Here is a 17368-nt window from a genome sequence, read left to right on the forward strand (position 1 = left end):
ACTGGGGTTATATAAATAACTCTAAATTGAACTGAATAGTGTTAAAAGAAAAAAGAAGTCACAGCCATGAAAGTAAACAGATAAAAGTTCAGTAAACTTGGTTTGTGTTCTTCATAATGATGCTAAAATATTTTATGGTTAAACTTGTGAAATGAGGTTAGGACATGACCTGTGTACACTTAATAGTTGACATGTTACACTATTTTGATTGTCCTTTTCCATTTTGTTCTTCACATCTTTCATGGCACAGTTTCTGCAGATCAGAGATCTGTTGTAACAAATAGTAAAGAAGCGTAAATTAACCACAGATCACACCAGAAATGCATTTTTCTAGTCATAAATGAACATATATCCTTAACTAGAAATCAAAATCCACACAAACACAAACACACATGCACACGCAACAATACAGTCTTTAAAGACGAATGAGAGCAGATTGAAACATACCCCTCTGACAGCCCATTACTGCACGTTTCCTGGACGTTTTCACCTTTCTTCACTTTTTCCTGACTGAAAATTTGTAAAAACTGTATTACTTCAATAGTTAGATAATAATGAATGATGTAGGATCTTTTTATTAACAACAAGTAATAAACCACAATGAAAACACCTCACAACAAATGAAACTGGGAACTTGTAATAAAGTGATTATCAGTGTTGTATGGTTCAGTATAACTCCTGGAAATGTTTAAGGTTAAGCATGTTTTATGTCCTGTGAGGACCATAATAGCTTTTAATTAACCCCAAAACACAAGCTTATGTCTTGATTTTAAATAGCATATGTTATTAGACTCAATTATTAAATCAATCAAACTATTCAAATTATATATCATATTAAATATATGTATTTTAAAAAATCTAAAGTGAAGTTATCCTAGCTCATTATTCTCTATACACACATACTTTGGTCCTTTCAATATGGAAAAAAACCTAAGAAATGTCTACATCTGTACTCGTGTGTTGCTTTTCATACTTTAAGACTTCAAACTTCTGGTCTTTGTAAGACTTCTTCCCCGTAGTTAAATAGAGGAGAACAATGTCGCAGAAGAAGGTTCCCTGTTGAAAAGAATTTTATTCAATTCTGTGATATATTAAAAAAAAATGCTGTTCAATTCATTTAATAACATGTTGATTTAATTATTAATGATACTCACAGCTCCCATCACAGCCAGTCCTGAACCAATATTGACGACCAAGGGGACAATGGCAAACTTTCCAGCCTGTGGAGGAGATCAGAAACCCAAGAGATGTTTTTAAATAGGAGTTTATTACAATTTATTTTTGTTCAAAGAGCAAAGACTGCAGTGCTGTGTCAAATCATTCCTTTTTTCTTTTTTCTTTTTTTTTTGCCTGTCCCATTTGGTTCTTTTGCTATCAGAGTTATTGTCTAAAGGCAAAGAAAGATGCCCAACGGATTTACTTTACCAAATGGACCACCAGCCTTGCCGTAATGGTCTATTTGATTCACCTTTGCTTTTATTGTTTATTTTATTTTATTTTCACTTGCTACACACGAGACAGACATGACTGGGGGAAAGAAAAGGGAAAGAAAAACAGCGGGGAAGAGGAACGGTGAGAAAGGGCAAAAAACAAAAACTAACAAAACAAACAAACAAAAAATACATATATCAATCACCTGGATCACCTGTTGAGAAAGAAAAACGAGAAATCAAGCAAAAAAAAAAGAGAGCAATATAATAAACAACATCATCGCGATGATCTATGTGAATATAAGAGTAAATACTAAATATTGAATATTATTGTGCAGCACGTAGGATCGACAGCGCACAGTGTGCTTTGAGGTTGGAGCCAAAAAGGGTGTAGTTTGTTTGTGTGAGCACCCGTGTGTACACCTGTGAGCATGAGCGCGCTTGTATGTAAAAGGTTCCTTCATGTAATGATCTGCTAGTGGGTGTGGGGAGCCATAGCCCCGTCCTCCAGGGCATGAAGCAGGTATGGAGGAGATCCAGGCTCCAGACATCCAGAGGCCCTCAGAGCACAAGAGACCAAGGAAGACCAACAGAGGAGCAACTGTGCCACTATCCCGGAAAGAGCTGAGGAGAGCCCCAGATGCTCCGCCGGCAGCCAGCTGTGCCAGAGTGACCGAGCCCCAGGCTGAGAGGCCGAGGGCACCCCACCCCCGAAGGGGCCCGAGCGAGCCCCAGGCTCCAGCCACCAGGAGTGAGCCGGTGCGTACCTGGACGCCCATCCCCGGACACAAAGAGCAGCAGGTAAGCGCATAGCCCCTCCTGATAGCCCTCAATGTATACGTGTATTTAAAATTGAGAGGTGGGCAACGACACCAGGGGTGAGGTGTACACCCTGATGGTCTTTTGGATACCGTGTAGCGTGCCCACCCCCAAGATCCTATATGTATGTGTAATGAGAGTGTGAGTAATGTGAATGTCTAAGTTGTGAGATAAAATTGAGGCACAGGCAGCCAGAAGGGGACAGAGGGGGGGATGCCTCCCCTGCACCCTGGTGACACACCTTTACCCCAAGGCCCTGCATGTGTGGGTGATTGTGGTGGAGCGGGAAGAGGGAGGCAGCTGGAGATGGGGAGGGAAGGAAGGGAGGGGCGAGTGGCCGAGTGGCGAGTGGCTCTCCGGGCGAGGGGCCAGCTCCCTCGCTGACCCCAGTAGGCACCCCCATACTCTGCAACCCGCCAGGGAAAGGGGGCCCAGGCCCATCCAGACCGGGGCCCAGTTCAGCAGCACCGCCCGGCCCCACAGAGCCCGAGACAGCCCACCCGACCCCACCACAGAGAAAACTGCACCCGCCCCGTCATCCACTCATCTTCCAGACTACACAAGACAATAGACACCCAGGCTGAGATCTTCCTCCACCTCTCCTATATCTCCCCCACCTGCAGAGTGAGTTCCTGGAGAGAGGAGACCTCCTGCAAGATATAACAGCCTCCCCCACCAGTTGAAGAGCCCCTCAGGCGGCTCGATGTAATGGCGGCACCCCGCACCAGGGCTGAGCCCCCATACACCCACCCACTCACAACCCCGGCCACACACCAACCAGGACCCAAGCCCCCAAGGCCCAGCCAGGGCCCCAGCCCGGAGACGGAGCACCCCCAGAACCCCACGCCCGCCCCGGACCCACCCAGGGGCAGCCAGGCTACCAGGTCAGTAACCCACGTCCGTCAACACAGACCATCCCCTAGCCCTGCTGCGTGCAGCCATGAGGAAACCATCACCTAAGAGCCAACAGAGTCCTTAACAGACCATGACCGCAACCCCGGGTTGAGCCCTCCAAGGAAGACACCCCTGGGGAACCCCCCGACACCCCAAGCCTGTCCCTACCCCCACACCCATCACAACAGCGAAGGTGGGACCAAACTATGACCCCCCACCCCCACTAGGTGATGGAGCTGATCAAAGGAGCCCAGAGCAATTGATCTGATGTGGTGGCAGAGGCTGTATCAAGACTAATGTAATCTAATAGATAATTTCTATATTGGTTAGAATTAAGATTATTTTTATTTTTCCAGTTCATGAGGACTGTTTTCTTGGCTATGCATAGGGCAGTGAAAACCATATGGGCTATATTCTTTTCTGTAGTGACATTATCTAAGCTGCCCAACAAACACACTAAAGGGGAAGTTGGAATGTTACATTTCAGACACTTCGATAATTCTTCACATATCTCGCGCCAAAGCTTCTGAACTGGTGGACAGAACCAAAGAGCGTGGATATAATTGTCCGGTGAATTGGTTTGGCAGTGTGAGCAGTTGTTGGTAGACGTAAAGCCCATCTTGAACATCTGATGACCTGTATAGTGCACTCTATGTAGTATTTTGTATTGAATTAATTGAAGACTGGGATTTCTAATTAAATGAAAGGTTTTTAAGCAAATCTGAGACCAGAAGTTTTGGTCTAAGTTAACTGATAAATCCGCTTCCCATTTTGCAATAGGAAGTGATATTAATTCATCTGTTTTAGAAAGCATTCTGCATATTTTGGAGAGTAATTTGGGGGTTTTAAGAGTAAGAAATTGTACCACACTTGATGGTGTTTGTAGTTCAACTTGACGGGGTTTAAATTTTTTTTTTACTATGGATTTAATTTGTTGATATTCTAAAAATCTTTTCTTGTTGATCCCATATTGTGTAACTAGTCTGTCAAATGGAATAAATTCTGTTCCTTCTAATATATGTTCTAAATATTTGATTCCTTTACCACTCCAATCTGGAAAGTTTATCATATTATTGTTTTGTAATATGTCAGGGTTGTTCCAGATAGGTGTACGTTTGCATGGGATTAATGAAGACACCGTCAATTTTAGAAACTCCCACCATGCTGTCAGAGAAGAGCTGATGCTGACGCTTTTAAAGCATTCATGTTGTTGGATGTTTGAGCTGATAAATGGTAGGTCTGAAATCTCTAGATTATTGCAAAGTGCTTGTTCTACATCTAGCCAAGGTTCATCTAAGAGGGTATGTTTTAGCCATCCTGAGATAAATTGAAGCCTGTTGGCTAAGAAGTAGTGCTGAAAGTTAGGTAGTTCTAATCCTCCTTTATCCTTGGTCTTTTGTAGTGTTTTTAAGCTTATACGTGGGGGCTTATTTTTCCAAAGGAATTTGGACATATATGGATCTAGAGATCTGAACCAATCTTATGGTGGTTTAGTTGGGATCATTGAGAATAAATAATTTATTTTTGGTAAAACCATCATTTTTATAGCGGCAACCCTTCCCATGAGTGATATGGGTAGACATTTCCATCTAGCCAGATCGCCTTCTACTTTCTTTAAAAGTGGGATATGGTTTAATTTGGTTAGATCTGCAAGCTTGGGAGAAACATTAATACCTTAAATATTTTATATTTCCAGATTGCAGAGAGATTGGTTTGTGAGTTTTGGAGAAAAAGTAACACATCATCCGCATAAAGGCTGATTTTATGTTCCACGTTCTTGCATTTTATGCCCTTAATTACTGTATTCTGTCTAATTGTCAAATCATTCCTAATAACTCCTCTCCTAAGAAGATAGGATACTACTACTAATAATAATGGTATTTTTGCATTGGTGTTATATGTATTGGCTTTATTACATAAATTATCTTATTGTAATGCATTGGCACCATTTATGTATTCATTCTGTCTCTGATGCATTTTACATACCTTCCCATATACCAGGATATGAAATCGTATGCCATAAACTTTGTATAGAGATCGATAGCTTTCACCAGCAGCATTTTTAAAGTATCGTGCATGTCTGTTAGAGAAGAAAACAAAAGTATAAAAAATAAAATAAAAATAAACAATAATAACCTTTAGGTAATTTAGAATGGTTATGGTTCTTTATTCCTTTCATAAGTTGTAAAGATGATTACATGTCTGTGCACCATGCCAATAAAGATGCTCTGCAGTGAGCCTCACCTGAAGTTAAATCCTGCTGCGATGCTCTTGTTGGAGACAGTGGCATCCAGGCGAGTGAATTGGTACTCTGGATTACAGTGAGAGGCGCCTTTGTCAAGGTCACAGTCCCACTGTATCACAATGCCAATAGCGCCACCCTAACAAAACAGCCAAAACATGTTTATTCTAAGATTTTTATTTTTATACATGTATTCAAATTTGGATACCTGTATGCATTCCATTAGTGGTGTTTTACCTGCGTTCATTCACAGCTGTATAGAAAACATTTGTTAAACATTAGTTACATCCTGCTAGTACCAGATCAGACCCCTTTAATCCTTCAGAACATGAAGAACTAATTCTTCATGGCACTGAACATTCCACAGAGAGTTTGGTCCACATGACATGATAGAACCACACAGTTGTCATCTCACCACATTCCACAGGTTCTCTGTTAGCTCTTGTGACTGGAGGCCATTATAGTTAAGTGAGCTCATTGTCATCTTCAAAAACAGTTTGAGATCAGGTTTTGTCAGAGTTTTGTGACATGACGCGTTATCCTGCTGGAAGAAGCTATCAGAAAATGGGTACACTGTGACTATCAAGGAATAAAACTGCAGAAAGTAATCTTGATCATGTCTTAATTCCTAAATGCATTGACTTGGTGCATTGTGATTGGCTGATTAGATATTCCACTTAATGATCCCAAATCATTAAGTGGGACAGTTGTACCTAATGAAGTAGGAAACATGAGAAACTTTGTTCAGTGGGACATGTTTCTGTTGTCTCACAATTTCTCCCAAGAACAATGAGCAAAGGTCATGACTAATAACAGTAACTAAAAAAAAACCTTTGAGTCATGGATTCAGTCATCATAATTATTTGGGGGTATAAACTCTGTGAAAAATACAATGTAATACTAACCAGTGTGGCCATGTCTTGGAAGTTGCATCCAGCTCTTCTCGTAATGTCTCCCAGGCGAAGGATGGGGCAGTAGGGGTATTGTTTCTCATCATATCTGCATTTCTTCAAGTAGGATTGATCAGTTGTTTCGAGGATGTTGGACCTCAGAGTTAAGAAAAACACATATTTATGGATGTGAACTGCTTATTGCACACAGAAATTTCCAGCTAGTCATAAAGTACAAGGAGATGTTGTTGTAAATGTTAAAGAGGACTTACTTTGAAAATGAGAATTTAGGAAACTGGATGAAATTCTTGACGTAGATGGTGAAGTTTTCAGCATTTTTGAGCAAAGGCTTTCTGTGAAAACAAAATGTTAAGTAAATATAAATGTTTGTGAATAAATGTATAAGAAAACAATTAAAACAAATCAAAGTCAAACCTTCCTGTAGCAGATATAGAGGGATTGTGATTGAATTGCTGAGTGGGAAATGAACCCATCTATGATCCAGTGCTGTTTAATGTGAGCTGATATAATACTATTATAAGACTGGGTCATGAACCTGAGTGTCTCAGTGTAGGACATCCTCAGTTTAGATTTAGTGCCAAACCTGCTGTGCTGACCTGATAAATGACAACTACACATGATTTGCCTGAATGTTTGTCCATGTTAGTGCAGCGAGAAAGGAGGATCGGTCATTTCAAATTTGTCCTCACTGTGGTTTGATGTTTTTTTCAGTGGGACACCAGCCAAAGATTTCACAGGTCCCATTGGAGTTTTCATTGTTTCTTATGCATTTGCCGCTCATGACTCCTTTAGACAATGGACAAAAAAAGAAAAAAGAAAAGTTTAAAAACATGATCATCTAAATGATCATGTGAAAAGAGTTTCTGATTCAGATGTGTTTCACAATACTGATTTAATATCAGGATGTTTCTTTCTCACCATGACCAGACTCCACCATCTTTCCTGTTTTACAGTCCTCGTCAACACTACAGTGGGCATTAAGCACTTTGTGGCTCTGAGAACAAAAAAAAAGGACAGAGGCAATGTAAAAAACACAAAACACCGAGCCAAGTTTGATATAGTATCGAACTAAATGATAAATAAATATGTAAATATAAGTCAAAAATAAGGGATACAAAGTCAGAATTTACAAATATAACACAAAAAGTAAATTTCAGTAAAGCAGTCAGAGCTTGTTAGCAATCAAGAATATCTTAATATAAAATAGAAGATTTGTGTATTCTAGCAACATGGTGAATATGAAAGTCAAATGAAGTTAAGGGTGTTAAATGGATGCGTGTCTGTGCTTTTTCTATTTTACTAGAACTCGACCGTTAAAAATGGCACATGCTGCATGATACCAAAAGGCTCCCCTGCAGGTGCCAGACCCTGCTCTTGGTTTCAGTCAACATTTATAAGAGCACATTTTTATGGCTGTTTGTTTGGCTCTTCTTCTTAGCTGATGGCTATCAGTCAGGCAACCAAGAGAGTCTTCTGGGTTTACATACTGTATATTGTGAGCTGAAAATAAATCATGAATAGTGACACACACGCACACACTCATATGATGATGATGGAGGTGACAAAATGGGTTAAGAGGTGTGAGGAAAACACTTCTCTGCTACCCTGCAAACAATATGTTACCATGCAGGAGAGGAATTACAGGTCAGCCACAAACCAATGTGTATAAGTTTAAACACATCACGCTGTTGTCAGGTGGGCCATGAAGCACTGGAGGAAGCCTCCACAGTCTGTTACATTCACATGCAGAGTGATAAAGTAGTTTCATAAAATATCATTCTTCCACATTCTGGCACTTCATGGTGTTACTTATCTCATGTAATCACTTATTGAGCAAAAAGGTTTTTCCCTGTAAGTAACAGACAAAATGAAACAAATCCCTAAATAAATAGTGGATACTCTCTTTACAGTTAACATCATTTACTTGCAACACAGTATGACACACTCTATCTGACCCGTACTTGCAAGAGGAAACTGTCTGTGGTGTGGTGCATGCTAGAAAAATTGGGCTGGCAGGTGAAAGGTTAAAGTGAAAGTGAAATCAACAGGAGAGGCAATATTTCCGTTGTCAGTAAAACAAGGGAATGTTAGAAGAATTGTTTTATTTGATGGCAAATGTTTCTTTGGGCCAGAGTCTGTCAAATGACCTCCAATTAAAACTGAGACAATGACCTGATCATCACCGCTGTCATTCATCACATCTGAAAACAATGAAAACACCTCTAAGCGTGCCATTTCATATAGTTAAAGTTAGAAATACCACCACTGTGGTCTAATACACCCAGTCAGTGATTTAAAGTGAAAACAAAATGTTCTCACCTCAGCACAGTAACCCATCTTCTGGTTTGGTGTCTCTAAGAAGCTGGTTACAACAAACAGAACATCTTCACCCTGAATGACAAAAAGAAAATAACAAACAAGATGCCAAAGTCTCATCAGCAGTGCATGGCTTTAATCCAGCGGTCCCCAACCCCCGGGCCATGGACCAGTACCGGTCCGTGAGTCGTTTGGTACCGGGCCGCGAGAGTTGAGGTTCGGGTGTGAAATGTATGGTTTTCAGGGTTTTTATCGGTTTTTAGCGTTATTTTGTTATCGTTTTTGTCGTTTACTCGGTTTTTCTGGGTCGTTTCACGTGTGTTATGAATAAATCTTCTTTTTTCGGTACCGGTATTAGTTTTATTTTGTTGTGTTTATCTGCGACACCTTAATGGCCGGTCCGTAAAAATATTGTCGGGCATAAACCGGTCCGTGGCGCAAAAAAGGTTGGGGACCGCTGCTTTAATATAGTCTGAAATATTAAAAGTGTTCTCACCTGTGGGGGGATGACATACTCCTCAGGTCCCCACACAAGCAGGCCAGATTCACTGGTGTTGGTCACCGCAGTTCCCTTCACCTTAGTTAAGACAGAACTCTGGATGGCATCATCTATCTCCTGGTAGCCTTGCTTGACTATGAAAACCCACCTTTAAATCAAAGCAGAAATACCCAGTGTTCTCGCAGGTCTTTGGTAAAAGCTTTGGTGCAAACCTTATGAAAATATTTTATATGCTTTTGCCTTTTTCAGCTGTCTTTTGTGACATACAGTATGCAGTGAGGGGTGATACTGCTAGTCAGGTGTATCAAAGTGGTTGGCTTAGTGGGACTCTCTAACTTTGCAAGGCCTGGAATGAAGAGTTTGTTTTTTGTTTACATTTTTATTATTATGAATTAAATAGTTCCATAAGTAATCTGCCCAAATGAACTGGCTGTGTGACTGAACTTTGATTTCAACATATTGTGGAGGCTCAGGGGCCCTTTCACCTCTTAAAAAGAACCAAAATTGTTTAGTCCACACTGCGGTTTACATTGTTTGCATAGGCACAATAAAATACTTTAGCATATTTAGCAGATAGGAGCTTATACTGAAAGCTTACAAATACTAACCTCAAGTAAAATTTGGGCTTATTGAATGTGGGACCAGTGGTTCTCAGAGGATGTGCTGTGAAACAATGAGAACGCTCGGAGGACTTTCCGAACATTTCCTGACTCTGTGCTTGCAAGGGGCACTTTAAACCACGGCCAGCTACTGCCTCTGAGATTGTAGCTGTTCTCCAGGGCAATGAACTTGGTGTAGTTTAGTTATCGCTTCTCACGTTCTGCTTTATTTTGATAGTTAATTGTCCCTTGTGCTTTTCATTTAGTTTTGCTTTGCCTTCTCACATCCTCCGTGATTTAGTTCAACTGTCTCTACTTCCCCGATTGCCCTTCGGTGTTTATAGAAAATGCCATCTTCCTGTCTCATCTGTCCCATCAGTCTCCTGGTCCCAGTCTGTTCCCATGCCTCAGTTTAGTTTCTTCTCTTAGGCTTCTGTTTTGCCTTTTGGACTTTTTACAACAGCCAAATAAAACGGATTGTTTTGTTGTTAACCCCTGCCTGTGTTCTCTATTTAGATCACACTCAAAACAGACTCCCAAATCAGCAAACTTTGACAATATACAAGCAGTCTGAGCGACCCTCTTCCATGTTGACCCACATCTCTGACACCTGTTTTAAACGAATAAGTGAGCCAGCGGCTGTACGCGACAATCAGTGGGTATTGTTGGGGTGGCCAGTAATGAGCAGTTCATATGCCATGTTCAATGAAAATCAATGATAAAGGTTTTCCACAAAGTCTGCATAGTTTGAAATCTCCCCACATCTGCAATCCTCAAAAATGATTCCTAATAATACTTTTTAGTTGCCACGATATGATCTCACCTTCTGTCACATCATTTGGAGAAGGACCTGCTGTTTCATTGTGTTCAGCTGTCCTCATTAACACAGTGTCACATCTGATATTAACAGCAGCTCATAGCCAAATCATTTCTTAATCACATTTGTGTGGTTTTCATATTCTTCTTTATTTGAGGTAAGACCACAGTCACAGTGTGCATTAGCAGTAACCTAATATCTTAGCTGTGAAAGTGGTCTAACCCATTTTTCTAATTTTTCTAAGGGATAAAAGCAGCATCAAAGCCTCCACTATTAATACAAACAAAGTTTTGATTAAAGCCCCCCCATCTTTGTGCTGATAACATTAAAGGAATCCCAACAGATCGTGGTTCAATCAATGCAAGTCATAAACCTAATATAATCTGACTCTGTGCATTTTCACACATCAAAACATTTAAACTCAGTTATAAAGATAATTGTTTTGTAAAAATTGTTTTGTGTAGACTTATATGCACGGTTCTCTACGTTCTACCCACATGACCGCTAAAGATTGCTGTGTGCAGTTTTCGGCTGTCATCGGTAAGCCAGGAATAGACCCCTTGTGTTCCGTTTTCCGCCCCTGTTGTGTCCCAGGCAACACCTTTGAATTGTGTCGGGTAAAGCGAGACGCTGAACCACATGCCACAAGTGCGCGTAGGTTCAGGAAAAAAAATAAACAGAGAGAAAGAAAACGTTCATGTGGTATTTGCTCAAACGCACAGGTCAAGATTCTGACATTTTAAGCATTTTATTTTTAATTTTGCTTACTTATTTAAAGTATAAAATAAGCGTGTAACGTGCGAATAGCCTACTATTTAATACAATCAATGAACCGCTCGTTCAAAAATTATTATTTTTTTTGTTTTAGTCTGTTTAAGCCCAAATGTTATTATATTTGTTCAGTGACTTATTTTAAGTTAACCCATTAAGCAATAACATATACAGTGCAGGAAATTATACTTTGTAATAATGCACTTACCCTATTATGTAACCAATGACAGACAACTGAAAAAGTCTGTGCAACACTCCGACTGCCTTGTTTTTTGTATCAATGTATTTTTCTGTTTTGTAGTTCAGTAAGGAGTTAATCGCGACCGTGGCCATCATGCAGCTCTTAGTCTGCAGTTTGATGTCAGTGTTCACACGAAACTTGTAATGGAAAGATTCGATGCGAGCTCTTACAGCAAACACCCCGTGGGAGGCGAAAACACACCTCATTGCACAACCACCGACAAGCGTACATTAGCCACAATATGTATTTAGGTATTACTGTTGGACTTCCGTTGTATCAAAGGCAAGGCAGAATGGAAAAGGTAAAAGAAAATCAACACGCAATAATTAACTGTAAAAGCAGATTAAGCAAGGAAAAACAGGAAAGGGTCTCCTATAAAATGCCTGATTAAAATCTGTATTCATTATTACGTTTGTTAATCCAGTTACTTGTTTTTAAACTGCATGGCAAATGGATTTGTTCTTTTTTTTAATTTACGTATTTATTTTAATATCATATAGGCACTGACGTTGTGTTGTTTTTAAGCCCCCCCTTAACTGCTTTTCTGTTTATTTAATCTGTAATGTAATCACTTATAATCCCGCCTTAATCGCCCATTAAAATATAAAACGGAAATACTTTGGATTGTAAACAGACATTTTTCCGTGATACTAGATTGTAACTACAGATATTTAGTTGGAAATTACTCACAGGTAAAGTTCAAAAATTAAAATTGCATTTAATAAAACCTGTCATTTGTTTTCATCATGACAAATCTGCCTCTGCAATACTGTTCAGATCTATTTAACAAATCCCTGTCTTAATAATAATCAATAAAATGAGAAAAGAAATACATTTTCTAGAAAAGAAATAAAATAAAATCATATCACTGGATGTATGGATGTATAGTAGGGCTACTGTTAAAAAATAACGAGTCATTCATGAAATAATATTGTTGCACTCACATTGTCGTCATGGGCCTGGGTCTGTGAAGTGTGTGTATTTTGTAAATAAACACACTTTTTTTTTCCATTCAGAACATTCTGGATTTTGGTCCTCCTTCAACCAACCCTGACAAAGGTGGTTCCTAAAGACCTGTAAGCAGGAAACTTGGTATATTTGGTTACTGTGTTCTTTTAAACAAATCTGTGGAAGCTGGACAAGTGGGGGGCAAAAGAAGAAGCAACAGGCCCAAAGAACTGTCTAGATCACACTTAAAAAGCCTATGAAAATCCCATGGGGCTCACCCATCTTAAATCTGCACTCTAAGCAAAATATACAGGAAATCAATGTATTTTCTGGAACAGTTTATTCAAAAAACATTAACAGCACAGGCTGTTGGCTATAAATTGACAAGTCACACGCAAAATGGGAAGACCAATGTTTGACCGACCTGCCACTGGGACACAAGTGACTACTTTCTATTACCAGTTTTTATTTATTTATAAAAATATGTAACTCTACCTACCTGTGAGCAATTTCCAACTAAATTTCTGTTGAAAAGCGTATACCGTGACCATTTCACAAGAAGTTGCATTACCAGCAGGGGGAGATAATATGCTTAAAGCAATACAGTCATTGGTTTAAAGCCAAGAACTCGGTAGAGAGCAAAGAAACATATGGGGTGCAATCCAGAGTCATTAGTGTCAGAAACTATTAAGCTAGGCGGCTGATATGTATTTACATTTGAATGTGTTAATAATGTATATTTAAATGCTTTGATTATTTTCATGTTGGCTTGATATAAAATATCTCCCTCTACTGTTACTGCAGTGTACTGCAACATACTGCAATTCTGTATGCATGTCCTCAAATTGAGATGACCAACGTCCTTATTACACGTTTTGCCCTGATTATGGGTTGGTTATTACTGCTGCCCACCTGGAAAACATTCGCAAAAGGCTCCGACCACACTTTGGGAATCAAACTCCCACAGTAAGCCCACCTTTGCAGATCCCAATGCTTATTGTTGGCCCAAACCTGCTGGAGCAAGGATTGTAGCTCTCATGGTGAATGGCATAATGTAACCTAATGGTTAATATTAAGATGCCAATACTTTGTTCACATTTCTAGTTGTTATGGTTTGGTAGGGTCTGTATATCGCCCAAGGTGACAGAAACACAGTACCAACACAGTTCTACACCCTCTGTGGGCTCTGTTTGTCTTTGGTTTAGCCACAGCCCTATTTCAAAACCACCCAAAACCTTGCCATTCATAAACAGCTGGAGTCTCTTTGCCCTGCATCTCACACCACAAAACCAGAGTAGTGGCTTGTCTTCTGGTATCAGCCTTACTTGATGTCTTATTTGATAAAACACGGTTCAGTATTCATTTTGGATGCATCCTTCGTTTTTAGCAGGGGCGTCTCTAAATTACCCGTGACCCACACAGCTTAGCACCTGAAGTAGATCAAGAGTGTCCTTCTGCATTCATGGAGGATACAGAACAAGATCACATGTTTAATCACTGATAATGCACCCAACATGATTACCTGTGCACAACTTTTAAGTGCAACATGAGCATTTTTAAGTTCACCACAAATGGTTTTTTTTAGAAATTGGCAGGGAGCATGGGCATCACTTTCTCCTAAAAGTAAAGTGACCATTCTGTGTGTTCACATGGATTACTTTGTGTGTGTGTTTTCAGAGTCTGTTATTCCTTATAACCTGTTCACATCTGTCTTGGTTTTGATTTTGCATCTCAGTCTCTCAATCTGTCTCCAACACTGTAATAAACGTCCATTTCTTTAATGATAAGGAAGAACAAGGATCCTCTGAGTTGTTGTTCTTATCATCCAATTAGCTTATTAAATTAAATTATTAAAATTATTAAATTGGATTTTAAACACTTGTCTAAACCACTGGCCTTACATTTGAAACCATGTTACTAACAATTATTTCCCCCAATCAGATTTGTAAACAAAAAAATAACAGTCATTCCTTGTTTCTTTTTTTAAAGACAAATGTTTAATATAATTTATCGACCCTCTGAGGCACCTACTCTATTTGTCCTTATATTTGTCCTTGTTGTCATAGGTTGGGCCAATGTCTCTTCCCTCCTGATTAACCTTCCTGCAGACAGAATTTAGGAATTTTGGATACAATTCTTGATGTAGACGGTGTAGCTTTTAGCATTAGTGAGCATTAACATTCTGCCAAAACAAAATGTTAAGTAAATATACTTTCTTGTGAATGAATGTATAAGGTGTAAGACTTCAGTGGAGTATAGAGATAAAATCAAGGGGCTAAGGCACATCAGAAATCAAACCAGATCATCAAGACACGCTATAATGATTGTAAATAGGGCAATTTTCAGCATAACTGTGAAAAATTAATTAAATGTCCAAACATATTTATTTTTATGGAACTGTAACACTGATGTTAGAGTCACTTATTTGATATAATGTCACATTTTGGTTCACTGTCTTGAACAACTGCTGACAGCTAAGCCATTCTTAACTTGTTAGTTGTGCTCTGTTCACCTTTCTTTTAGAAGAAATCAAAATGAGAGAAAACAAACTGTGGGAAGTCAGTTGTTAAAGATCAACATCCTTCAGTTTGCTTTCTCTTTCTTTTCTTCTTTGATGTCCCCATTTTGCTTTCTCTGGGAAATATCAGACTCACAGTGTGCAGTCACTTTATAACTAAAGTGTTTTGCATAATTTGTTTCAGTTGTGGTTTTTTGCATTGAAGTTTTTGACCATTGCTGTCCTGGACAGTCAGTCCCACTTTTCCCACCATTATGACAGAATAATTACATTGTTTACTTTTCTTTATTAGTATCTGGCCTAATGACATCTGAGAATTGAGTTGTCTTGTTCTTGAGTTCTTTGTTCAGAAAAACCAAAAAAGAAACTACCCCACCCAGCTGACTTTCCATCCAGCATTGCATGCTACTTTCTCCTGCTAGCTTTTGTGCTATAGGTGCAACACCTTTGAACTGTGTATATGCGGGAACTAAACTGCAAGCCACAAGTGCACTGTCAGAACAAAAAAAAAAGTAAAAGACTTTTCATGCTGTTTGCTCTTGTGTATAAAACTGTAAATATTTAATTGTTTATTTTAAAGCTACTTATTTAACATTAGTTTCCACCTTTTTAAGACCAACACTGTTTAAAAAATTATTTAGTCGGTTAAGTAGTCAGTAAACCCTCTGGGGTCGATGGACAAGCCGGCATATTTATCAACCCCAGAGAGTTAATTAATCAATTAGTTATTTACCCAGAGTACATATGATAATTTTGACCCTACTTAAATAAACCCATCACCAATGATTTCTACAAACATCATCATAATTATTTGTGGAATGAGTTCTTTACAAAGTTGCCTCATTGAATAATAAGATATACGATGCAGAAATTACACTCCATAACAATGCACTTATCCAGTTATGCAACATATAAAAAACAATTGAAAAGTCTGTGCAAAACTCAGATTTTCTTATTCTTTGTATACATTATTCCGTTCTGTCGTCAAATAACTAGCTCTCCTGGCCATCGTGCAGCTCTTTGTCTACACTCTGATGTCAGAGCTCATACAGGAACCTTCTTAATGGAAAACTTCAATATGACCTTTTACAGTTAACAGTTAGCAGGAGATGAAATCATATCTCACTGCACACTACATCTCCAAGACTCTGCTCAGCACCTACTGCAGCAGCGACATGCATCGCAGGCAAAACAAAGAGATTTTAAAAAAGACTAACAAAACGCAAAAAAAATAACGGAAGCAAGCTAAGAAGTGAAAATAGGAAACAGTCAATTATACAATGTACATATGTCTGTTTTCAAACTGCATTGGTAAATTGATTTTTTGTTACTTTTTATTTACTTATTTGTATTTGATATAACATATGCACTGACTTTGTGTTTTTTATATATGTACACTACCAGTCAAAAGTTTGGAAACACATTCTAATTTAATGGTTTTTCTTTTCTTTCCTCACTATTTACATTATGGATTCTCAATAAAGACAGCAAAACTATGAATGAACATGTATGGAATTATAAAGGAAACAAAAAAATGCAAAGTAACTCAAAACATGTTTTATATTTTAGATTCTCAAAACAGCCACCCTTTGTGTTGATTAATGCTTTGCACACTCTTGGCATTCTCTTGATGAGCTTCATGAGGTAGTCACCTAAAATGGAGTTGCTGAGATGCTGAGCACTTGTTGGCCCTTTTGCCTTCATTCTGCGGTCCATCTCATCCCCTACCTACCCACCCAACCTCCCACTCTCCCCTCTTGCCCCTGCGGGCGGTCTATCCTTCAACCTCGGGTCCTCTACCAGAGGCCTGGCTCTAGCTGTTCCTAGGACTGCACTCTTTGCACTCTTCTGGACAGAGATTACATTTTGTGTCCTGGAGTTTGCATATTGGGTCCTTTTCCTGCCTGCCTGCACACAGCCATGACAGCAGAACAGCAGTAGGGACAGGGCATATTCTTGTTAGATCCCACACTTGATGGTAACCTGTGTTATAGGCTTGAAGTTGGGCTCCAGTGTTGTTTGCCACATCCCCATTAAGTTCCCAATGAGGGCTTTAAGTGCCTGTTGATCTTTTATAGTTCTAGGAATTGCAGGATCCACATGTGGGACATCGAGTCTTAGAGTTTCTTGTAATCAATCCAGGCTGTGAACAGGTTGGTCAGTCTACTCCTGCAGTCACGGACAACTGCTCTGTCTACCAGTAGCTGGTCTTTCGCTCCTCTGGTATTCCTTTCTGTGCCCCACTAATGTATTGAGCCATGTGCCTGTTCATCTTCACTGCTTTGAAGGAGCTTTCATGTGGTACTTAGGCAGGTTATTGGCCAGTAGTTGGATGGAACTGGTCCCTTCTGGGTGCCCTTTGA

At 39.4% G+C, this 17368-nt stretch overlaps 1 protein-coding gene across 1 annotated transcript; it reads right to left on the bottom strand.

Moving 5' to 3' along the window:
• Positions 1 to 930: 930 nt before the first annotated feature.
• On the bottom strand, positions 931 to 12494 carry LOC134641648 (P2X purinoceptor 5-like). Its single transcript, XM_063494140.1, has 13 exons — positions 12484 to 12494; positions 12288 to 12318; positions 11507 to 11610; positions 9109 to 9259; positions 8616 to 8687; positions 7215 to 7290; positions 6986 to 7082; positions 6548 to 6628; positions 6291 to 6432; positions 5388 to 5524; positions 5130 to 5223; positions 1155 to 1220; positions 931 to 1056 (listed from the first exon to the last, which is right to left on the bottom strand). Exons 1-13 carry the CDS (start codon positions 12492 to 12494, stop codon positions 931 to 933), a joined length of 1188 nt encoding a protein of 395 aa, XP_063350210.1.
• Between the last annotated feature and the right edge of the window lie 4874 nt (positions 12495 to 17368).

Source organism: Pelmatolapia mariae, linkage group LG14 (genome assembly GCF_036321145.2).
Source record: "Pelmatolapia mariae isolate MD_Pm_ZW linkage group LG14, Pm_UMD_F_2, whole genome shotgun sequence".
In the NCBI taxonomy this organism is placed as follows: domain Eukaryota; kingdom Metazoa; phylum Chordata; class Actinopteri; order Cichliformes; family Cichlidae; genus Pelmatolapia; species Pelmatolapia mariae.